This window comes from Anomalospiza imberbis, chromosome 3, assembly GCF_031753505.1.
Source record: "Anomalospiza imberbis isolate Cuckoo-Finch-1a 21T00152 chromosome 3, ASM3175350v1, whole genome shotgun sequence".
NCBI classification, from domain to species: Eukaryota; Metazoa; Chordata; class Aves; order Passeriformes; family Viduidae; genus Anomalospiza; species Anomalospiza imberbis.
The window spans coordinates 81,319,028-81,344,043 of NC_089683.1; the positions used below are offsets into that span (position 1 = coordinate 81,319,028).

The 25,016-nt window shown below is 36.6% G+C and overlaps 1 protein-coding gene across 5 annotated transcripts in view; it reads left to right on the top strand.

The window, feature by feature from the left end:
- The window catches only part of SMYD3 (SET and MYND domain containing 3), a 384,522-nt gene that overhangs the window by 295,536 nt on the left and 63,970 nt on the right, over positions 1–25,016 (top strand). For all 5 annotated transcript variants that reach the window (XM_068185376.1, XM_068185377.1, XM_068185380.1 and 2 more), the window contains 3 exons: positions 9,333–9,400; positions 11,841–11,943; positions 18,510–18,620. In XM_068185376.1, coding sequence (XP_068041477.1) covers positions 9,333–9,400; positions 11,841–11,943; positions 18,510–18,620 — 282 coding nt within the window. The remainder of the gene's footprint in view (positions 1–9,332; positions 9,401–11,840; positions 11,944–18,509; positions 18,621–25,016) is intronic.

The window sequence follows — 25,016 nt, forward strand, 5'->3', positions numbered from 1 at the left end:
CCAGAGCTTTCAAGCAAAATCCCTTGACCTGGCCTGAGAATGCAGCTCTGCAATGTTCTGATTTAGGTCCTGGGTGCCACATGCACCCTGTCGTCCAAAGGAGACAAGGACCACAGAGCAGGATTAGGGTTTTTTAGATTTACCTCATGTCAAATGTAGCATGCTAGGAAGTTGTCTTAGGTATTGTTAGAAATCATTGACTGACTATGGTTTCTCATCAAATGGGAGTGTCCAAGAATGTTGGACTAGAATTGGGGGAATAAGAAAATGAGCAGCATCAGCACAAAAGCTGTACCACACTGTAACTGGACATGTATGTGCTGTGCTGGGACATGTCCAGTGTTATGAAATTCCAAAAACTGAATTATATCAACTGTTTCCTGATCATAGCATTGTTTGGAAAAAATGGCCCCAAAATAGAGGAATAAAATAAATGCAGGCTGGAAATCCTTGGGGAGCTGATCAGAGATATTAAGAATGCACACATTCTGTAGAAATCCAAGAGCTCATTGAATACTGAGTGCTTGAGTTATACAGGCCTTAAATTTACTGCTTTAGCTTTAATTTGTTCCATGCATCACATCACATCTTTAGATTAAATACTGTTCTACTTCGTACTTACCTTGAGTTTATCTTATATATTCTGGCTTACATATCCTGCTATTTTCTCATATGGGCATATTCACCCTTCTGTGCCAGTGCACATGTGTAGAGCACAGTCTTCCCTTTCAGTCAGGAAGAGGTCTTCAGCAGTGGTTCTGGATTAAACAATCTCTTCAATGCCTTTAATAGGCCACTACTCTTCTCCCCCAAAAGACCTCTCATTAAGGCAATCAGCTTTTCAGAATTGAATACAGAGTGAGATTTTGCTTCACTGTTTTATTTTTTCCTGTTAAACTTCTAATTGCCTCCTGGACTTGATATATTGGATGAATACCAGGTGGTACTCCACTCCTTTTTGCTGTTCCTGGGCAGGTCTAGCCTGCCTCAGACACATCACCTGCTATGGCACAGTAGCATCAGTCATTGTACCTGGCAGCACTCTTCATACACTGCCTGTGGAAGGAAGGTCTAAGAGAAAAAATGCACTCTGCAGGCATATGCTAACCAAATGTTCAAAAACTTTCAAAGGAGAATAGTTTATTTAGGATATTTTACATTGGCATTTTACAAACAGCACATGCATTTGTCAAATCATGGTTTTACACAAAATTTAAATTACCTGCTCTCAGAAGATGTTTGACTGCCAACTATCTGGAAGAACATAGTGCGTGATTCCTATTATCATACTGATTTCCTACTGTCTTTAATGGGAAGAAAGGGGGTTGTATCACTAAAGGCAATGAATTTACAAAAGGGCATGTCTGATGCACTGATTTTTAGAACTAGTAATGTCACCCAGTTTTAACTGTAGGAATAGGTTGGAAAATAAATCTAAGTAACTTAAAACTTTTTTGCCTCTTCGATATGATGAAAAGAACAATACTTATTCCTTTTGTTAAAACTGCTTGTCAAAAGAAAAACAATAGTAGCTTATCTTTAGAGACAAAGCATAAGAAAAATTGAAGGAACTGGCAGTGGTATCAGTTTTCTTTTGGGCCTCAATGCACAAACATTATAAGAGCCTGAAATTTTGTTCGGTTAATGCAAAACAGAGCAGGTTTCGGCTAGCCCGGCTTGTCAGTGATCATGGACGCAGGCAGGTTTGCCAGTGTTGTAGGCTCCATATGGGGTTGCCATGTATTTCTTATCACCATACTAAGGAAAAAAACGTCTTAGGCTCAGTTCTAAAACTCCTCAGTCATCTCTGTTTTAGGTTGTAAGTCAAGTAGCAACGTGAGACTAGTGCTGGTTCAAAAACCACATGCTGCATATAAAAAAAAATTTTAAAAGTGTTTTTTTTTTTCATTAAAAAATTGTTTCCATGCTTTTAAATCAATCAAATGTGTTTTGTTGCCAATTTCAGAAGAAGTTTCAAAATCAAGATGTTTGTTTACATTTGTTTAAGTTTTTAAGATTTAAAATTACTCATTTCAGGCCATTGCATCTTGTAAGAGATGTTTCCTTTTTTTATACCCTTTTTGAAATGTCTTTCAAACATTCTCAGCTTTTGTGCTTTCAGAAATTTCCTGGTGGAAACAATTTTAAAGCAACTGCATAAAAAAAGTTTTCTCCAGACTTTTATAGTCCCCCTCATTTCCTATCCCTATCCCCTCCCCTCAGTAGAAAAGATGTTTTTGTGCCATAGTTAAAGAGTGAGGGAGAGGAGAGGCAAAAATTCCACTAAGCCAAACAGACCAAATCCAAAGATTTATTGTTGATGAATTTCAAAAGTTAAATATACTTGAAGGTCCAGCTCAACAAGCACCTCCAACAGGCATTACAAGTATACTGCCTCTGTAATAAAATGTCATCAAACACTGAAATATTTAGGTTAGAATTTCTCTGACCTATCTTGAACTGCCTAGCAGTTTGGTATGAGGAAATCACCTGGGTAATGGAAAGAGGTGGCACATAGTACTATATTCCACCCATATTATTAACTGAAGTTATGTAAGAGTAATTCACTAATGTTTTGATTTTGCCTATGTAATTTTCATACAAGCATCCGTAGCTGAACCTCACCCTAATAATTCTGAGTAGGTCTAACTTTTTTTTTTAATATACCATTACAAAGCATTTAAATATCTATCTATAACAAAATAGGCAAGACAAACACAATGTCGGATAATGACTCCTGGATGCCTATGAAGTTTGATCCCATTCATAAACAAGCAATATGTTTTCAATAAGTGGGCATGCAGTGGCTGTTGAAATCAAGTTAATAACTCTGCCCCATTTCTCAGGAGTGGAGTTACCAGTAGGAAAATGAAGATGAAGAGAAGGATGTCATGCTCCTACTCCACTCCAATTAATAATGCCAAATACTGTAAGCGTACTGTAATATGATCCATTAGTGACTTTGCAGCTCCCACTCTCCTGTTCTGCTCCTGAAATAGATGCATTTCAGTTCTGTTCCAAAAAGCAGGAATAATAATAACATTTAGAGAGCTGGGTATAAGCTAAAATTTCCCCAAGGGGACCATGAGACTTGTTGACTGTTGTCAGAGGAAAATTTGTGAAAAAGGCTAAGACAGGTTGCACAAAACTTTAATGGGAGTACTGCAAAAATTCGAGATACTTTCTTTTGCACTAAGAGTGCAATAATTTTGAGTTTCAAGCTTTACGTTTTCAAGTCCAGGTTCCTAACTACATGTTGCACATGCACATGTTTTTTTTAAAAAAACAAAGGTGCTCATAGCAAACATAACATTTGTCCTAGTAATGATGACTTTGATATTCTTAGTAATCAAATATATTTTGCTGCATAGCTAAATATTTTTATTTGAAAGTTTGGAGAAGTATGTGTGGGATTAAGGAGAGAGGAGGTAATTTGCCATGACCTATTTTCATTCCATTTCAATCAAAATTGCGCCACTTAGCTGAGTACTATAAAGGGATGCCTGAAGCACACTTGCACTAAATTATCTGTTAATGTCAGGGCAAATTTCTGGTCTCCTGTCTTGTAGGTGGTGACAGCCTATCTGCAAGGTATACCTGTTTTCTGCACACTCATCAGAAAACTTCACGTGCTAGGATAGCAAAAAAGGCCTGAAACATTGTTAGTTGATGTGAAGAAAGATGTCCAAAGACTTAAGATGAAGAACTAAGAAAGCAATTGGAAATGCCTATCTTTGTTGTAAATAGCTCTGAAGTAATGGTAGTCTTTAATTCAGCCAAAATGTTGATGCTTTGGCACAAGAGATTAATAGGAAGTCTTTGAAGTAAAATTAAATACTTGTGAATTCAGTCAAGGTGTGAAACAAATTTTTCAAATTTCATGGTTTTACAGCATACTTGGGCTTCTGAGCAAATATCATAAACAGTTAACTACTTGTGCCCTTTACTTAGTCTGAAAAGCTAAGTAAGAAAACTTTCCCTAAGTTCTTCTAATATATTTTGATTTCTGTCTGGAAGCATTTGGGCAATACTCTTAGGCCCATGGTGTGATTCTTGTGGATCATCCTGTGCAGGGCCAGGAGTTGGAGTCAATGGTCCTTGTGGGTCACTTCTAGCTCAGCTTATTCTGTGATTCTGTGAAAACACTGAAGAAGCTTCTTTTTTTCTCTTCACCTATTTTCTTTTTTCTGATGTCTCTTTCATCTCATTTTGTTTCAGTGGCTCTCATGGAAGCCAGTAAGTGTGTCCTGAGTTGAATGCAACGTAGAATTGGATTCAAAGTTCCTGATATAACAAAAACCTCTAAGCATGTATATATAAGGCACAAAGGTCTAGTTTTCAGATGTGCCTCATTACAGGGCTCCTTTCAGTGCAGTGTTCAGATAGCAGATGCCTTCCCACCATGGACAGAGCTGCCATTTCAGAGTGAGAAGCTCTGTCTGAGTAGAAAGCCTGGATGTCCTGGACTGTAGGCGCAAGCAGTTGAGTGTTTACACTTAAAACAGGGGCTTCACAGGCCTGTCACTGCTGTGGCATACTGTGCATTACAGTTTAGCACTGTTGCTCTAGTGCTCTGTGCGCCAAATGAAGTCATTAGCAGATTTGAGATCTGTCAACCATCTGTGCCTGTTATCTGTTCATCCTCGAGTGGGAAGGAGTTATCAGTGCAGAACTGTAGTGGGATGTGGTGGTTCTAGAAAGTCTCTGGGGTGTGCTTTGGTCATTTGAGGTAATGTGCCGCTCACATAGCATTTACTGCTCACCCCTTGTTCCTAGAAAAATGTTTGAGTCTCTTGAGAAGTCTATTAACATGAGAACTCATTGCAGTATCTTGTGCTAAAAAGTTGGCTGTGACCAGTGATGCCCAGGCAGCTTCGATGTGAATGAGAAACTTAATAATCCATGAAAAGGCTCTTTTTAATATCTATTTTTAATTTAAAATACACTGGGTTAATAAATTATGTGGGAAAAGGGTCCCTTATGGCTTTCTTCTTGGTGGTGGATTAGAGTACACCAGCTGTAACACACCATTTACAGAGATGGCTGGAGTCATTGTATATCAGAGCTTAAAATTGTATTGACCCTATCAGTGCAATATACCCTTTGGAAGTCCTTGGGAGGGTTTCTTACATGTGTTAAAAGAGCTGCCTCAGTATGTTGCAGTAATAGGAACATGTGGAGACAAAATGATTGATTATTAGCCCTGGTGTTTGTAATTTGATCAGTGCAGCAAGTGTTAGCCAATAATGATTTGTTTTCTTTCCCTTACACCCTTATTGATGTGTTTCATTGTCTGAGTGTCTGAAATTCCAAATCTGGAATGTCGTGCCGTCAAGTCTTACTCTGTTTTATTTAACCCAAAGGCAAATCCTCAGTATAAAGCTGTAGGAATGAGGTCTGAACTGAGAGCAAATTCAACTTGTTGTGTTGCAAAACTGAAGCCTCTGGACTCTGTCAAGTACAAACACCAAAATAAATCATGACTGTCCACTAGACTGTGAGTCTGGCACTGACAGAGATTTCTCAGACAGTAGCTTCAGACATCTTAAGAACAGTGACCTCTTTACAGGGTAAATTTACAGAGTTTTCATTAGTCGCTCAGAGAGGGAATCCAATTTAGCAGGTTGCAATAATTTTTGTTTGGTGATAAAGTATGCTTGAGAGTATTGGCCAGTCAGTAAAGTTGGTTTACTCATTGTGTGTTTACCAGTCTAGGAGAGAGTATGTCTTCTACTTGTGTTACCTTACTGGGTACAGCGTACATCTCTAAAATATGTACAGCCTCAAAAGAACAAATCCTTTTATTTAATTCAGTTTATATAATAGCATTGGTTGTTTCAAATAGCAGCTCATTTTAAATAACCTTGCAGGATTTATTGCCATAGAGGCAACTCAAACACTCAGAAGTGATTCTATAAACTGTTAAGTTTATAGACTAGAGCTCTGTGGTCAAACAGGCTATAATGATTAACTTTGATCGCTCTAGAATATTTGGAAGTTTTGCATTTTGGAGGCTTGAAAAGTTTGTGACTCCCCCCTGAGAATTTTCACTTGGTTCTCATGCTGGGAGATATATTTTTTCAGAAATTTTAGAAATAGCAAGGAATTTGTCTTTGCACTTTGAAGTTCTGAAATATGTGGCAATTTTCTTTTTTTGTGGGTATAACAAACTTTGTGAGTATTTGGTTCTGTTTCTGTATGTGGATATGCTGTCTTAGTGCTTTGTAGCTGGATAGAGAGGAATTTTTAAAGGATTCAGAAGGGACAAGCACAAATTAAATTACTGAGATAAATGATTCTGCAGGAGTTAAGACAACAAGAACCTGGTTGTAGTATAAGGAATAATGTGGGTCAGTTAAGGCAGAAAAAAGCAAAAGATAACCATGAAACTTGAAAGAAATGCTGTGATGCATGAGAAAATGTTTGTTTTGCCTTGTTTTTATGTGTTTGGGGTTTTTTTCCCCTAGAAACAGAGTTAGTTATCTTCCAGTCCCAGTAGGCTTTGATCTGTAAACAATTGCCTCAGGAACAAGCAGCTTACTCATGTTCTCCTGCAGAAATGTTGGATACACAAGATTTGGCTGTTATTTGAGCTACATGTGTGAATTTTGGGAAGCTAGAAAAACTGACTTTTCTTTGGGTGTTCTCTAAAAAAAATGCTGTCTTCATTTTGTTCCTTGGGAGTTGTGATCTACATCACCAACTCTTGTTTTGAAATCTCATTACTCCCCTTGATAGAACAGATCTTTAACTCAGACTTAAAACATCCCAGAAGTTTATGTAAATAGAAATGTAGAGGTGATGCAGTAGACCTTTAGAAACTTTGCAACAAATTTAAAAGAGAACAAAAAACAACCATATAGTAACAGACTATGAATATTGCATATTTTCTATAACTTTAGGCTGCTAGCTGTCTGTGGAGAATTGTCATTACTTCAGAATTTCTCACACTGTAAATGGTGAAATCTTCCTCCTCTCTCCACCCTGATCTCAGTTCCTCTCTCTCCACTTGCTGAGCACAGAAAGCAGCCATGACTAGGGTTCCTATTTGCAGTACACATTATTTGTGTATCACTGTTGGTTTTCTCCATTCCTGAGCTTAAAAGGGGGAAAAGATTGTCTTCTCGGGGGTTAAACAAACCTCAGAGCACCTGACAGTTCCTGTGTCTCTGGCAGAATTGTGCACTAAGTTATACAGCTCAGAACTCATGGGACCAGTTGGGCTTCTGCCTGTGTTTGTGTATTAAATACCTTTTTCGATTTGGCCCTGTATACTCTGGATTCCCAGTATTATATTTGAAACTGTAAATAATTAGAAACTAGATGGCATTTCACTGCCTCACTGGATATTGAGATGCACCTGTATACTGTAAAAATACCTGAGAGGTTAAAAAGTGCCTCACTACTATTAAAAATAGCTCTTCATGTCTGAATGTCAGCATATCCATTCATCTCAAATTTTTCTTTGAATGTATCCTGGTATAAAAAACTGATGCATGTTTCAAAAAGGAAGAAGTAAAACTATTGTGACTTCTGTGCATAAAACTTTTCACATAATGTAATACATAACTTTAATAGAAAGTGATGAAGCAGTCTCTATAATTCTATGGTGATCAAAATTAAATATTATTAATATAAATATGTTATGATAATAATAAGAGATTTGTAAGAAAGAGGAGTTCATTTGTTTCTAAGAGATGTTTGACCTCTGCTACTTTATGATCTGTTAGAGAGAGCTAAGGCTCACAAAAGCTGGCTTTCTTTCTATTTTACCTGGAAGGCATTATTTTTTTAATAAATACCAAAATCAAGTCAATATTTTTAGAACCAGGATAATAGCTACTGGAAATGGACTAATCTTTGCTCAGAAGTTTGTTTGAGACCTTATACCCAATGTCAACAGGAAAGAAATAACTAAGATGTATGATTTTGGTAATTGATAGGGAACATTTGAATGGGTTGCATAAATAATAGACTAATCAAAGGATTGTTTAACGGTTTACAAAAACACATGCCCTACTGCATTGTGCATTTATTTAAATTAATGTTGCTGTCATAATTTGTGAGAAATTTTGAAAGAGGATTTCATTTTCACTTTATAGTTAATGGTCTCATAAATAATAATTTGTCAGTTTATAGCATAAGTTATCCTATTAAATTGTTCAGCATACCTCTTTAAAACATAGGTGTGCATTTACTGTTCTGGACAATTACTCTGTGAATAAAACTACAACTTCCAAATCTCACTTCCATGTCTGCCAAACCCTACTCTTAACTAATTTTCTGTTCTAATGAGAATTAATGATATTAATAATCCAATGCTATGCAGAAGAGACCTGGGACTTTTCTTGTATATGCAGTATCATGCAGTATTTTTCTAAAGAAGATATTAATGCAACAATGATAACTGATCTAAAAAATGAATGTAAAAAACCACCAAAACCAGCTCTTCCCCAAAAATCAAATACTTAAAAAATACATTCACAATCAAAATCTGTTTTTTCATTTAAACACCTGAAAGTTGTACTTGTTAATCATTTTCTAAGTGTTGATATATGTTGAACACCAAGAAAGCTCAGTCTCATAGTTTGGGGTAGGACTAAATCTATTTACAGGAATCTTCCATTTCCCCCCATTCTTTTCTGAAATCACTTTAATTTTGTATGATTGTATGAGGAAGAATACATTTACAATCCGAATATTTGAAATTAAAGAAAAGGTTGTATTTCTCTTGGATGGCAATTTGAACATGTTTTGTCATCAGATCTTCTACATGCAAACCAAAATTCCCATCATGTGAAAGATAAATTATTGCACAGTCTTTGCATTTATTTGTGCCCATATCAGGTTGCCACAACCAAGGTTGCTATTTACTTCAAAACCGTCCCATATGCATTCTTTGTGTTTCACAGCTACTCATTAAAAAGTGCTGTGAGAGCCTGGCATCAGCAGAGTCCCCACATGGAAAACAACCACTCTTTCATCAGTAGTCATTATCATCTGCTAGGTTGTTCCTGGGCTGAGCTTCTCAGGCTCTGTGTAGGGTGGCTTTTTTTCTACTCCCTACAGGAAAGTAGGGCCCCTGCATGTGTTTAACCCCACATTTTTTTCAGGATACTAATATTTCTGCTTTTAATTGACAGCAGTTTTACAGGAGAGTGTGTCCCAGATGTGATTGCTCTAAAATGAAAGAGCACTAGTGTTGGGCTTGAATGTTTCCCATCTAATTACCATTTGCCCCTTCGTTTTATTTTGGAAGGATTTTTTCACTTGAGTATGGGGTTTCCAAATGATTCTGGTAATCCTGGATTTTTTTTCCCTTGTTTTTACAGGTGACCTGTAACTGTTTCACCATCAGTAATGGAGAGATGCAGGATGTTGGTGTTGGCCTGTATCCCAGGTACTGTGGACACTGTTTCATTCACAGGCAAAATCTATGTCAGTTTTTTCTGCTTTTTTCCAAGTTAGCTGTAAGGACCATGAAAGCAGCAGGTAACATGTCTAAATGAGAAACTGGGAAATGGAAATAAATTAAAGAAGAGTAAAAAAATACAATCTACTTGAAAGCATTCTTAATAGTCCTGATTACAGCATTAAAGCAGTTTAAATAGTATACATCTTTATATTTTATTTTTATGGAGTATTTTCTAAGTAAGAATAAATGCTGACATCAATACTGTGCGACTGGGACTAGACTAGTAAGGGAAACCTGTTCGTTGATGCTTTAGAATACAGATATTTTGCAGCTGAGAACCTTCATAATTAGTAATTAAAATAAAAAGATTGATACATTTATAAGTAAATTACCATAACAAAGAAACCAGTAAGGTGAAAAGATAGGTCCCTTAAGAGGTAGAGTTAATATTTGAATTTATTATTATTATTTCTTATTTGTATTAGGAAATAAGTATGTACTGATGAAGGTTTTATCGTCATAGAATTAGTAACCTGTAATCATGAATATGGAAAATTAGTATGTAGTTTAAAAGTATGTTTTACTGTCTAATTTTTTTGTTAATGCATGGTTGAATTATATTTGTCAGTACCTCAATGGGCCTGTCATTGCTGTTTCTTTTCCTTCTAATGTCATATGTAAGATTTAACTAAGGACACTTAATATCTTGGGTCTGCGTTGTAGTAAAGATAAGGAAAAAGTAGTTAGAAGAACATGGGAATTAATGTAATGAAAAGTGCAAAACAGTAATTTGATTTCATAATGAAATGAAAACAATAATTGAGAAAAATGAAATATTATTTTTGAGCATTATTATTAGGGAAATGCTTGCTTTTGGTTGTAAAAAAGCCCTTAACTGTGAAGAAAGTATCTGTCTATTTTCAATGATAATGCATTGTCAAGGGATGCCAGAGACTCTTTCCCAGGTCACTTCAGAGCAGTTTGAGTTTTGTTATAGCAACACAGCTGGGAAAATTGAGAACTTTAAATCTGTGATTTACAACTGCTGGGCAAATGTCCTTCCAGATGAATTCATGTGCTTCCAGAGGAAATTGTCATCAAACCCACAAGTGTCTCCATGACATGAGATTTAATTAAAAGTTCTTTATTAAGGCTTATTAAGAGTTTGTATATTGTTGTATGGCTTGATAGCTTCAGCATCACAATATATTTTAAAGTAGGTAAAATCCTATGGTCCTGCTGTGCATCACATTGCGAGCAGCTTTGAGATTGTGCCCAGTGATCTCACAGTAAGTGTAATGGATACTCTCCCAGTGGGTTCTTGGGGAGATTAACCACAGATATTTTATTAGGCCAGAAGGGATACCAAAAGAGTCAGACCCCTGTTGATACCTCCTGTAAGAGTCAAAAAACTAAATAAACATGGTTTGGTGCAGGGCTCAGAGCCTTGGCAACATCCTCTATTTTACCAGCAACAGTTGGGATTTTGAGTTGCTGAATCAAACAAGAACAAGGACAGAATATAAATGCAGCCAGGAGATGGATAAGCCAAAAATTCTTCTTCCAGGCTGATAATGCCAGAATTATTCTTTCAATGGGTCATTCCCATAGGGAAAGAACCATCAATCCCGTTTCTGCTACGGCAGAAATGTTTGCCTGTCAAAGTCAGTTGTTTCTTAGCTAAGGAAACTCGTGATTCAGAAGTATATAGCACATGTTGTTAGCAGCCTCCTTCAGAGAGAGGGAAGGGTGTGCTTGTGCAGCGTTTGTGTCTCTTGAGGGGGCCAGCAGTTCCCTAATGAGCTGTGCTGCCCCAGCTGTCACATGCCACAAGAACAGAGGCTGGGCCAAAATATGCATGAAAACAGAGGTAATGGCCATGTTTCTTCTTTCAACTCTATGCACCAACTTCTTTGGCTTTGGGACATTGTATACTCCAGTTTCTCCTGATATGAAATACATGTTGATTGTTGGCCCCTTTGAGCTGTGCTTGCAATGACAGTCAGGTATCGATAAGGTTAGTGCCCTGAAACTAAGCAGAAGCAGCAGAAATATAACTCAGTCCCTCCTGCTCTGAACTGTCAAGGTAACATGGTTACCTTGTTCCCCACTTGCCCAGGGCCCTGAATCAGGGCTCTCGGAGAGGCAATGGGAGGCCATTGCCTTCCTCCTGCCCTAAGTACGCAAAAGGCAGAAACATTTGAAGAGATCCCGGCATGGCTCCTATTACCAGTGAATATAAATCTTCTAAGCATTCATTTTCCTCCCCTAACCAAGAGCAGCTGATTTAACAGGGAATTTATTTGTTTAGTGACTTAATTGCTTGATACTTCAGATGTAATCATGTTAGCTACTTTCAAATGATTAAAGGGAAATGGCATTTGAGATTCCTCTGAGATTTTTTTCTTTCTTTCACCCCTCACAGCATGTCTTTACTGAACCACAGCTGTGACCCAAACTGCGTGATTGTTTTTGAAGGATACCAGCTTTTACTTCACTCTGTCCGAGAGATCCAGATTGGTGAAGAGGTAATTAACTTGTCCTCCTTTCCATCACAGACACCTGCAACAATGACATCTCCCTAAATAAATTCCAGACTGCTGGGCCACCAGCTTAATATTTTGATGATATATTGATGCCACTTTCTAGCACATAGCTATCAGGGGGAAAATGATAAATAGAATCATCTCTTCACACTGCCTGGGCCCCGTAATCATTACTTCTCATAAATCACTAGCAGTCTTGATAAATTCCTGTTCCCTCTTTGCTCCTCTAGGCACTTCATTTTGTTTGTATTTGAGTGTCTTTACTCTGACGGGAACACTTAAAATATTTCTGAGTGGAATGCAGTGTTCCCTAAGTCATTGGAACAATAACATTTGTCAGGTGGCAACTGTGCAGTTGTAGTAAACTTTTCATTGACAGTGAAAGCAACAAAACAAGGTTTGTTTTCTTGTCCATTTCACTAAGAAAGACTTCAAAATATCCTTTTCAAGAGATTTGTGATTTGATCTAAGGTGTTCTCCACTTTATTTTTACAACAGCAATTGTATTGATTTGAAAATAAGCATTTGTGGCTGGAAATCAAAAAAAAAAGTGTTTTGCAGCAATGCAGTACTGAATTTGCTTAATAAGACCTGAAAAGAGATGTGTGCATATATGCAATTTCAGATGCATCAATGACCTACACAGTCCTAGCTGTTGGTCATTTCAAAATCATAACCTAATGTAGATAGGATTCACACCTCTTCTTAAAACTCTGTGAATATGAAGACCACACTTTTTTTTATTTAGACACCGTATTATTTGCCTCCCCATGAAGTTTCTTCTTTTTTACTGTATTCTTTCTCAAAGATAGTAAGGCATCAAAGTAAGTAAATGGTAGAAAAATTTTTTAGGCCATCAAAATAACTAAGTGGTAGAATATTTTTTTCAGTGAAACATTGTTAAGAACCAACAGAAATGTTTTTACATACTTACCTTTTTGCCAAGAGAACTCTTTCAGGAGTAATATATGTTTGTGGAGCTATTAATTATAGACATTTTTCATTTCAGCATTTTGGTTAAGTGTTATTATAGACACCTTATAGACACCTTCCTTCTATTTTATCCATAAACCATAACTTTCTTCTTGGCTTCCCAGTTCACTAAGATGGGTTGCTTATTTAAAAATACAGTACATTTTAATGTCTTACCAGGAAGAAAATGGGCCTAAGGCTTAAGAAACAAAGTAAAGCTACAAAGTCAGTATTAGGTTAGATCTGTTATGGAAAGATGAAGGGAAATAAAATTTTTGTGAGGGTATGTACAAGTCAGCAATTCAATATTTTTGTCAGTACCTATTTACTTTTCCTTATACACAACTTGTACCACTTTTCATTTTGTGTTCTGCATAATGACTTTGGTGCAACTTTCCACACTGCCTTTCTGTTTGCCTGCTGCGGGGTGAGCTCAGTTTTACTAACAGCCAGGTATTGAATTTACAAACATATGTATGTGAAACTGTATCATCTGTTGTGAGCTGAGTTTTAACTTATATAGATGTCATGATCTGAGCTAATGAAGATACATGTTAGGTAGGAAACTGATTGGGTTTTCTGAACAAATTGAGTGCTCTAAGATGGTAAGATGAACATTATTTCAAGTCATGATTAAACAAGAAAATTTTAATCACTAGAAATTTTCTCTTATCCTGTTCAAACTCACACTAGATGCAGACAGAATGAGATCCTCTATAAAATAATTAATAGAAATTAAGGACTAAAATTTATCAGAAATAAAGTAGCTAAGTAGCAAGTCAAGCTCAGGTTAGTAGAAGAGGACTATTCCATCCATAAAGGAATATATTTTTGCACATTTGTAGTGCTTTCTGTCAGAGCACACTGCAGCAGTTTACTCATGCTAAGGCGTTGTTGACCACCTATAATTTCAGGGAAAACAGAGACATGGTCATCTCAGCATTCTGAACTTTGCTTCCAGCATCTCAGAACTAATTATAACACCTTTTTGCTCTTCAAGATAATTGCAGAATTACAGAATGTTTAGAGTTGGAAGGGACCTCAAAGATCATCTTGTCTTTGCTGTGGGCAGAGACACCTTTCACTACACCAGGTTGCTCAGAGCTCCATCCAACCTTGAACTCTACTAGGGATGGAGCCCCCACAACTTCTCTGTAATGTTGACTATGACAGTGTTTGTAACTTTAGATGATGTTAATTTTACAGCATACAAAGATTTCCTTTACTTGCAGCTCTTTGCAAAAATGAAATTTAAATGCTGCATAGAAAGGTGAGATATGGGGAAGGACTATAAAAAAGTAAAAATTATTCATCTAGAGATCATGAGGGCTCCTTTACTGGTAAAGTAGCCTATCAGCTAATTTTGTCAAAAAGACAAGCAGCCTGATCTTAGGAGGCCTTCAATTGCCCCACCCTTAAGTAACCACTTCAAACAGCATCAAGATGTGTGCTATAATTTCAATTGACTTTTTGTTAGTTGCTGAGTCTACCTGGTGTTTTGCAGGCAGACATACTGCATGATGATGATTTTACCTCCTCTCCAATCAGAAGCTGTATGGCTTCAAATCAATTAGTCTTGCTGGGAGACAGAATGGATTAGCTGAGGTGCAGTTCTGCTCCAAAATGGGTTCTTTGCTTCTCACCAGCTTCAGAGTTCAGTTAGAGCAGATTTGTATATTTCTTCAGAATATCGTATAACTGATTGTACCTTACAGAGCAACATTTTTTTATAAATACTGAAAACAAATAATGATTTCAGATGATGAGCAAATAAATCCATTTTCATGATAGATTTCAACCAAGTTATATAATGTTTTTGTTAATGTAATTCTGTGAGAAGTTTTGTATTTCTATATGCTTGACACGTTACATTTTGTCCCATTTAAGTTTTTGGAAACTAATTTTTCCTTGAATTAGAAAGTGTGGTGGTTTTATACCACTACAGAAGACATTTTGATCTTATATGCCAAAACAGAAAGAGTGCAGACTGGTAAGCAGTTCTATAACTTTTTCTCAGTAACAGATTTCTATACACAACCGTCCCTAAGATTCTGAGACCCATGATTGCAAAACCAAGAATATTCCTTTTTTTTTTTTTTCGTGCCACTAGTATTGAAGTACTTGATTTTAAATTTTTACAGAATTTTCTGTCTAGAAATTTTGTGGCTTATATTCTGTTACAAAAAAAAAAAAAAAAAAACAAAAAAAAAACACCAACAAAAAAAAAACAACCATGCAAAAACCAAACCAATCCAAAAAACCAGCAACAATAATAAAACCTCACATAAATTAAGTCCACTGCATCATGGCAGTACTGGAAAATTGTGTCTACCTCAGTTGGCAGATGAGGAACATGAGAAACTAACTATCATATCCATTATTAAAGAATTTCTGTGTCTGAGCAAGAAGCAGGGCTCAGACAGTGCTGTATTTCTAAGGAGAAAGTCTTAAGAGTCAATAAGTCCCATGGCTGTTAAATAATTTCTTGCCTTCATAAATGTTTCTTATATATATTCTCCAGTTTGGGGGGAAAAGATTTACTGCACTCTTTATAAACGATGCAATAAAGAGGCAAGCTTTGGTCAGTTGAAGTAATGTTTTAATTAGTAGCATACATCCCACATGCAAATACCGTTATGACAACCTTTGATAAATGAGCATATTTCCTAAATATGTACACGTTAAATGAGCCTTGCATCTAATGAAGTGATCCAAAATTAAAGCAAAGATAGAAGAGAGATTTGAATACAGAAATTTTGTTTTTAAACAATTAAATTATTACTATAGACTCAGTCACTGTTAGGTTGATCATGTTTCTAAATGTTCTAGTTATATTTTACCGATCAGTCTGCCAGCTACAAATATTTTTTCCCTTGTGGATTTCTGCTGGCAAGGCTGGGAATTTGAACCTGGGCAAGAAAGACCCTAAGTTGTTAAAATGCTAAAAGAGAGATAAATGTGATGAAGCCTCTTCTCCTCTTTCTGTCCAGTCATATGTTTTAATCCAGATCATGTTGTTATATGACTGTTTATATCCACAACTCTTTGGTAAGCTCTGAAAAAGAAATGTCTTTTTTGAAACTTCTTCCTACCCCTGTGGTTTCTGCAACATAAATGAAAAAAGGCAGGGGGAGGGAACCAAAAATATGAAGAAAGGGATGAAACCTGTAGGCTGGGTAGGTAGGACATATTTGGTGTTGGCTCTGTGTTTATTTTGCAGTATTATAACTAAACCCTGCCTAATGATGGTTTCAATAGTAACCTCAGGCTTTAAACCATTGTCTTAAATATTTTGGCAAAGAATAGACTAATCTCACATGATTTTTTTTCCCCCAGAAGATTGCTACTGTCTTGCACTGTGTCTGAACTTGGTTAAATCCCTTTTACTGCTGGATGCCACGTGAACCTAAAGCCCAGTAGGACATGAGTCAAAAGCAGAGATGTTTATGCAGAGGACAAGAGAGAGGGAACAGCCAGTGTTTGAAATGATTTTGACAGAAAACACTTGTGAGTTGCAAGGAGACATGAAGATTGGGAGGCTTTTGATGGGAGAGGGAAATTGGGTTTTAAATGTCTGAAGGATGAGGTTAGGACTGCAGCTTGCATGGAAAATGCTTTGTGGGAAGAAAAGGGAGACAGATCTTTCCTGCCGCACCAAGGGGGTTGCAGATTAGGACCAGCTGTGGAAAGAAGTGAGGACAAAGTTGTTGGGGTCACTGAAGATGTTTGAGAAATCAGAGTAGGGCAACAAGGACTGTTAACTTGGGAAAGCAAGTGAATACAGTGGGGAAAGGTGTAAGATAAGGCTAAAGGACAGATGTGAGACCGGCACAAGGATGAAATCATCTCATTGTATCAAAAGTGGCTATGCAAGGACCTAGAATTTATGGCTAGAAAACAGGTTTAGATAATCAGGTGTTGAGAATAAGACAGGAAAATTATACTCATGTTGAGGGGTAGAGAAAAGAAGAGAAAGAGTAAGAGGGACATTGGAGATAATGGGACAGAAGAGACAAAGCTCAGAAGAAAAGGATGGAAAATAAATAAGTGGCACAATTTCCATCCATTCACTGCAGAAAGATCAGAGGGAAGCCTCTGGCTCCCATGTAAAATATTAGTACAGACTGTTCTGCTGTAAGCCAGTAGTGGTGAAACTAATCCTCTCTTGGCTCAAACATGCACAAGCTGGGACACAACAGCATTATATAGAATTCTAAACCTAACAAAGTTCTCACACTTTCTAACTTTTGATTAACTGTGGAATTTTAATTTGTCTCTTACATTAATTATACTATTAATCTTCAATTATGAGGCCATATTTATTTTAAATGCTTGACTTTGCCATCTCAGTAGACTTCTTTTACCACAATCCTCCTTCAATATGTAATCAAATTACACTGTAATAATAAATGAAAAAAAGTGCAGGCATTGTTTTAGTTGCTTGTTAATTGTTCATTCAATTAGAATGCTCACTAATTTGCAAAAATACAGGTTCTTACAATGGATTTCATGGTCATTACTAAAATTGGTCAGGTTTTCCTGTAATTTCTTTGAATGGACTCTCATCATTTAACTGAAAACTATGTGAAAATTCTCTCAATTAGTTGAAGTGTCTAGACTCAGGATGAAATAATGTGGCCTGATTTTTTTTCAGCTCTGACCCCTCTGTAGTGTTTCAGTGTGTTGGGCGTATAGTGTAATCACTGAATAGCATGTGACTGTATGCTGGTCTGAACTGAGCTGGTTTTTTATTATATCCTTTTCCTTATCATTAGTTTGTGCCTGTGAAGATCTTTAAACATTTCAAGAACTCTACAAATGGTTAGTCCTGTAAAATTCTTTCTGGCAGACGTCAAAGTGAACAAACTACAGATTTCTCTGTAGTTCATTGGAATTAATTCTGTACAGTGCAAGAAGTTGAAAATGGTGCAAATTTAGGCACAAATTTTCTTTTATCATTTTAATAAATCTTCTTGTCAATAGTTTCAACAACTTAGACTACAATGCTTTTGTGCTTCCTTGTTCACAAGGGAAACATCACAGACATACTGAAAATGGCATAAGAGAAATTATCCTCAGGCTCAAACATATATTTCCAAGAAAGTAGGGTCTTCCTTGAGAAAAAAAAAATTGTGAGATAGTTGGATATTGTATAACAGTAATGATAAATACACACTTAAGCTCTGGAGCTAGACAGAAAATGAGATTTCATGCACAAGGAATTCAGATACTTTATGCATAGTTTCTTTGCTATCTTTTCCTACTCTCCTTTCTTATTTTATTTTTCTTCCAAGTTAGGATTAAAAGTTGAAATAGTGATAATTTTGGGATTAATAATTTCAAACAATATTGATCCTGAAATGTGAAAAAGTGTTCTTCCATGGAACTTATTTTTCTCTTTTTTTCACCTTCTGAAAAAGTTGTCAATTTCTTCTAGAAAATAATCTGTTAGCATTTTATTTTATGCTGGAGAAAATGTTGTATCCAAAAAATGTTGTCTGTGATAATACATACACAGAAAATGGATTTTTTGTAAAATATACAAACTTTTTTTTTTTTTTATGTACTGCATACAGCTCACCATCAGCTATGTTGAATCACTGATGCCTACCGTGGAACGCCAAAAGCAGCTGGTGCGCCAGTATTGCTTTGAATGTGATTGTCCACTCTGCCAGAATCAAGAGAAGGTAGGTTGAGAGAAGAAATTCCTTGCCAGTGAAACAGAATTTTCTAAGGCCTATCAGCAGCTTTCCTTCCTTACTGTAAAACTTATCTTTTGCTACTAATTGAATGGCCAGAATAGGGAAGAAAATTGCCTCTGTCCTCATTGGGGTTTTTGTTGCTATGAAAGACAACTCTGAATGAAAGAAAAGCAGAAAATGTTGGCATTTTTCTGTTCAAAAGAGTAATCTTGGAACTTCAACTGAAGCCAGTTGGCTGATACTACAGGAAGGTTGTGCTTATCCTCAAAATAATGTCGAATTAATTTTGCCAAACACCTGCATTTTCAAAAACTACCGAGCATGTTCAGCAGTTGATAGAGAGAATGGTGAACATCCTTGGTGCCGTCATAGTTTTTATGCTCACTTACATCACAAGGTCTTGGAAGAGCAGGTCAGTGGTTGTAGTAGATAAACTTTTGTTGAGTGTGATCTCTTACTAGGGTTCAGCCTAGCCTAATTTGATTATATTCTGATTTGCTTCATATTTATACAACCTTGGCATGCTAAATTTGTCTCAGAGGTTGATGAGAGATTAAATGGAATAGGCAAAATGAGGCTGGCTTTATAGCAGTTTGTGCACTTAGTCTCTTTTGTTATATGTACAGTTATTCTTATTTTCACAAATGCCTGTTTGAAGTGAGTCACCTGCCATAGCTAAATGTGTTCCTTTAAGATTAGAAATAGTAAGAGAGGTATTGATGAAAATGTAATTCCAAGGAGCATAATATGATTCAAATAACAGCTGCGCAGAAAAAAAATGAGAAAAAGAAACCCCCAAACTTCAAGCTGTAACATATGCTTTGATTCGTCAGTAGGCAGTTCAAAAAAGAGAACACAGAAGATTTCAGGCTTGTGTCATAATGCTAAATTACTTCCTGTCCGTGTTGGCATTCTGTGCCTGATAAAAGCTGCTGCAATTCTACTTGGAGGCAGTGAAGTGAAGACCTCTTTTTGTCTTTCTTTTAAAGATGGTCACTCAAGTGCCATGAAATCTTGGATTAGCTTCAGGTAGATGGCATCCTCACAGATGCAATGATGATTAAGAAAAATAAGCAGGCTAAAGAGTCTTCATTTTGTGAAAGGGTAGGCAAGTGGTGTAAAGACCATTCAGCATGTGGAATGTTTTAGGAAATAATATCCCCAGACTGGTGTATATGTCATTGTAAGAATCAACATATAACATAAAAAAATACTGTAGTGAAATTATATGTGCATATATTAATGAAAGCAATACTCTCATACATAGGTTAAAATTAATTAATGATTTTTTTTCTTTTTGAAAATATGGTTTTCATTTGTGCTCATAGTCTACAGATCTTTGTTTTGCCCTTTCACAAAATTTCCCTGGGAATGATACTGTGAAATATTTGGAAAGTTCTTTGTGACCATATTCTGAAATTCTGTGCTTGTCTGATTGTTACCATGTTAGGAGGTCTCTGAAGGTCTAGAAGCATCATGGCAGCTTGGTCTACTAATGTCTATGGAGAAGACATCTTTATCCTCATTTTCAGTTTAGAGTGATTAAATGTTATCTGCAGCAATCCTCATAGTATTATGTTCCATTTCTCTGTGACAACTGAATTTGTAAAATCTCTATGTGACTAGCTTTTTTTTTTTTCCTTTATCTCAGTCCCTACTAGTAAGCTGAGAGTCATATAACATGGCAGGTACAGTAGGAGATAATATGTTTGGAAATTCTGGGGTTTTAAACTACAAAATGTCTAGATTTAGATGCTTAAAGTTGGTAAAATAATTCAAAACATCCCTGCTGAAAAATCCCTGATACTGAGAGAAATTTCCAAGTCATCTCAGAAGAATTTTAAAAAGCAAAATCTCTGTCAATATGATAGGCAACAGCTATAACTTTGGGTCATCATGAGTGGCAGAGTCAATATAGTGGATCGATATAGTCAGCTAAAAGTAAATTCCCATATTACAACATTGCTTTGCAGAAAAAAAGATAGTTTAGTCAACAGCAATTCATCTTGTGTACCTTTCTTATAGGTAAAAATGCAAATTCCAGAAATGCTTTATTCATTCAAGTAAGTTCTCATGCGTTGGGGATTTTCTTCTGTTGCAGCCATCTCATTAAAAAAACTAGAAGCCTTTTTGAAATCACATTTATAGACACACAAACACTTCTAGAGCTTGTGTTACTCCAGTCTTGCTAAGTGTGCTTGCGAACTGCTGACCACATACTAGGGACTAGTGAAAACTCTCAAGATGCACACATCGATTTATAGTAAAGTTTTAAGTCAAGTGATTTGCACTGTAGGTTTTATTCTACATTTTTTGTAATGTTTTAAAAGTGACCCTGCAAATCCCCTGGGAAATGTATGTTATAAGTTTATATGAAGAGCCCATAAACCTTATGTTTATTTGTACTTAGTTACATGTATCCTTATTTATTCATATTTATAAAAACACTTGGCAAGATAATTATCAATGAAATTTATGTTTCCTGCTGTATTTTTAAAGGCTTGTTCATATAGTGTTAAATGCCTGAGTGAAAAAGGAAGATGGTATCAAATTTCTGTTCTCAAGGCAGCTACTGACTGCAAGTGACATTGGGAAATTTGTTTTATTCAAGAGCAACTTTTGTATTTTCTAAGATCTAACCCTTATTTTTCATAATTGGTAGCAAGCTACCATTTCAAATGGAGCTCAACAGGTTTTTGACTAGAAAATAGATCAGACTGTCTTTATTGGGGATCATTTTTGTGAATGTTATGTGAAGCTCTGGTTTGTTCAGTGTCTACAAATGCAGTGAGAAGAGAATTTATAGGTAATTTATACTTCTGCTGAGTATTCTGGTGCCCAAAGGATAATAAAGAAAGGTGCTGTATTTGTTTAAACGAAAATAATTCCCTGAAGCAGAATGGTTTGGGGCTTATTTGTGTACTTTGTGCCTCCCTCATACTGAGAGCAAAGACAAGCAGCTGATTCATACTGTCTTCAGTAGAAATCCATGAAAATTGTAATGGATAAAAGTGGTTAAAGGAATGCCTTGAAGTAAATTGCCCACTCTTTAGACAGATAAAGTTTGGTGAGATAAATTATGCTGCTCATGAAATATATAAAAACACAAAATCAAGACTGACATGATTGCATTTCTGTGCTAGCTGACATGGATAACCGGAGGGCAGTTGAAACACTGCCTAGATGTACCCAGTTCCCCTACACAATTGTCAGGATCTGAGACTCTAATAGCTCAGATATCAGAGACAGGCAAAGTACATTTTCAAATGGGCTGCAGCCCAGCCACAGGGACCCTTGCTGAAGCCGAAGTTACTGAAGTTTATCATCAACACTGGCACTCACCAGACCAAGGGAAGAGTTCCGCGGCTGAGCAGTCACAATGGCACTGCGTGCAAAATGAGAGGATATGTTCCTCACTGGTCACTGCTGCTGAAAGGACTTCAAAGTGAATCTTTTCTATACAGTAGTAGTTCTTTTTCTTCCTCTCCAACTGTGAGCACAGCCATGTAATAATCTAGGTGCATAGCTGCTATCAAGGATGAGAAAACATAAAAGCAAACAGTGGCAATAGCTGAGGATCTTAAATAATTTTTGGTGCCTGAGCCGCAATGTAAGATGCATTTTAATTCTAAGGACATACCATAATGCTGGCCAGTGTCTTTTAGCAGCTGGTCAAGCAGCCTGGCAAGTACAAATACACCACTCTAAGCTGGTTAAGATAAGATTGAGGTGAATGTTTCAGTGGTTCAGTTCCTGACAAATTAAATGGCAATTCTAATCAAGACTTTGGACAAAAGTTAGAAAAAACAAATGAGGAGCTAAAAGAGGGGAAAAATATGTCTTCCTAAAAGTCACTCGTAAAGTACAGACAGACAGGAAGTATTCTAAGCTGTAGCTACTGTATTGTCTTCAGTTCATTGTATCTTTGACAGCTTTACACATTATTCTTTGCTTCATTTTAAGATCAATCTCCACTGTAATTCAGGAATGTGTGCCAAGCTGAACTCTTGGCAACATATTACTATTCCAGCACATAAAAGCCCCTTCCATTAATTATAATTAAAGATGGGTTTACATTGATGACAAACATTTTAAATGAAGAGCAGCTTTTTCCACAGTCGTGAGCCAGGGAATTGTTCATGTTGTACATCTTCGGCCAAGGATTTCAGGGACATTTGTGCTTACAGAATGGTTTTGTTATGAGTCGTGTTTCTCTTTTGGAGCCGGAATTTAATATTCTAGTCTAGCTTGGTTTCTTGAAAGCTTTTACTTATTACAAGGTCAAAAGCAATGGACTTGACTCTGAATCATTTTTATATTTGGCCAGTGTTTGAGAGTTGCCAAAGTTAATAACAACATAACACCAGTAAGCATGGTATTCCTTTAATAATTTTTTTTTGCTTTGCAAAAAGTACTTCCATATATTGCAGCCTGAATTTTGGTAGAGAACATCACAAGTCCAGGTTCCAACTCAAGGGCTCTCAAAATCAGGTCACCTGAACAGCAACCAAGCTATCTCTATATAAAAATACCACCTGCAATTCTTTGCCTGTTATTACATACATCCACCAGCTCTGTTATAAACCCACATCCCCTCCAAATAAGTTCCTGAACCTGAAGTTTTGACACTATTTTTCTAGCAGAGGGAACAACACACCTGTAGCTTAGAACTTCATTGAATGTAAGTAAATTGATCAAATTAGTTGCTACAGCATATGTCTGTGGTTGATCTGCCTCACCAGGTTTCCTGAAAGAGACTTGAATATGGCCAAAGATAGGTTATGCAACATTTTCACCTTTGATATTCATGTTTGTTCTTAGCAATACCTTTGAAGAATATGTGCTTAAATTACAGAGGCATTGTTGCATGACGAGTATTATTATTGACTGTTTTTAATTAGGATGTATAGGCTAGATCATTGTACTGGTGTTAGTACAAAAATGTCACCCCTCCATCAGGGATCATAGATTTAGGACACAGGAAACACAAAATCATATGTTAGGAAGTGCCTTTTAAAATTGCTGAATTGTGAAGTTCCATAAGTTTGTGTCCCAGTTTTCCTAATATTTATTTATTTTTAGACATTTACATTCTCACTATGTTTCCCAAGTACAATATGAAAGATGAGACATCCAAATTAATTTAAAAAATGATGCCTGGGAAGCAACATTGTTGAAAACAAGTCTCTTTATACAGCTAACTGAACATAAAACACTTTGATCAAAGCAAAGACAAAACTAGGAGCATCTGTTTCTCTAGTCACTATTCTAAAAAACTTGCCAAGTACCAACGTACCAAACAGTGTGTTAAAAAAAAAAATAATTATCAGGATTGTGTTCCAACAGAATCCTGGTGTCATTTTCCTATCAAAATACAGATTTTGCAATAGTTAATTGTAGAAATTTGTCATTCTTCATCTTTTTTGCTACTTTGCCACTAGAATTGCCTTTGAAGCAGACTACAGGATGACATCAAACCAGAGATCAGTCAAGTTTCACCCACCTACTCTTCCAGCCCAATGTCAGTATAAGCAGTGCCTGCAAAAGTCAGTGGCAGTAATTGGAGCTGGGACACAATGCTGTTTCTCTCCATAGGTGGCTGGTTATTTCTCCCCTCTGGCAAGGCATTTGGTAGTGACATAAACCCTGGATTCATTCCTGAAATCCAGCAGTCAGACTAACACTCTTCTGTTTCTTTCAGAGAATCTTCCCCTCTTGGGATGGATTTCCAAACAGCCAAGGACAGAGGGCTTTTATTTTTCTAGTGCCAAAAATGACAGTAAAAAACAAGGCAGTCGCTTCTAATTTCTGGGATCTCTTGTTCCTTAACAAAGGCATCGTGTCTTCAGCTTCTTAGCATTTCTTACATGACTTCTGAGGATCCTTCCATCTTTCAACATTGTATTTTTTTTTCCTGTAAAGTGCAGTTCCAAAGACAGTGGCAAATGCACTGTGATCATTTTTCCATGACAGCTTGTCTATCCTAATTGCTTTGGGACTGCCTCAGTGTGCTCTGGTTGCCACTTGGCAGCATCCAGCTGGAGCTCACTTGGATTGTCAAGGTCATGGAAAAGATCTGGCTGTTCTTATAAATAGACATGAGTTGAAAGATGTATGTAAAGTCTTTGCCTTTTCAGGAGATCCTTAATAGGGCAACCTGTATCAGTTTGGTCCATCAAGTTCCTATTTAAAGCAAACATAGAAGCTGGGAGTGTGGCACCCTCCTGCGAGTCTGGCCTTCTACTCAGCTCAGTGGAGCAGAATCTCTTTCCTTTCAGATCCAGCCATCTAATAGGAAACTTAAATCTTCTGACAGACGTTTTAAGGAGAAACACTTTTTTTTTCCAACGGAAGAGAGGGCATTCTCATCACTTTTTTAGA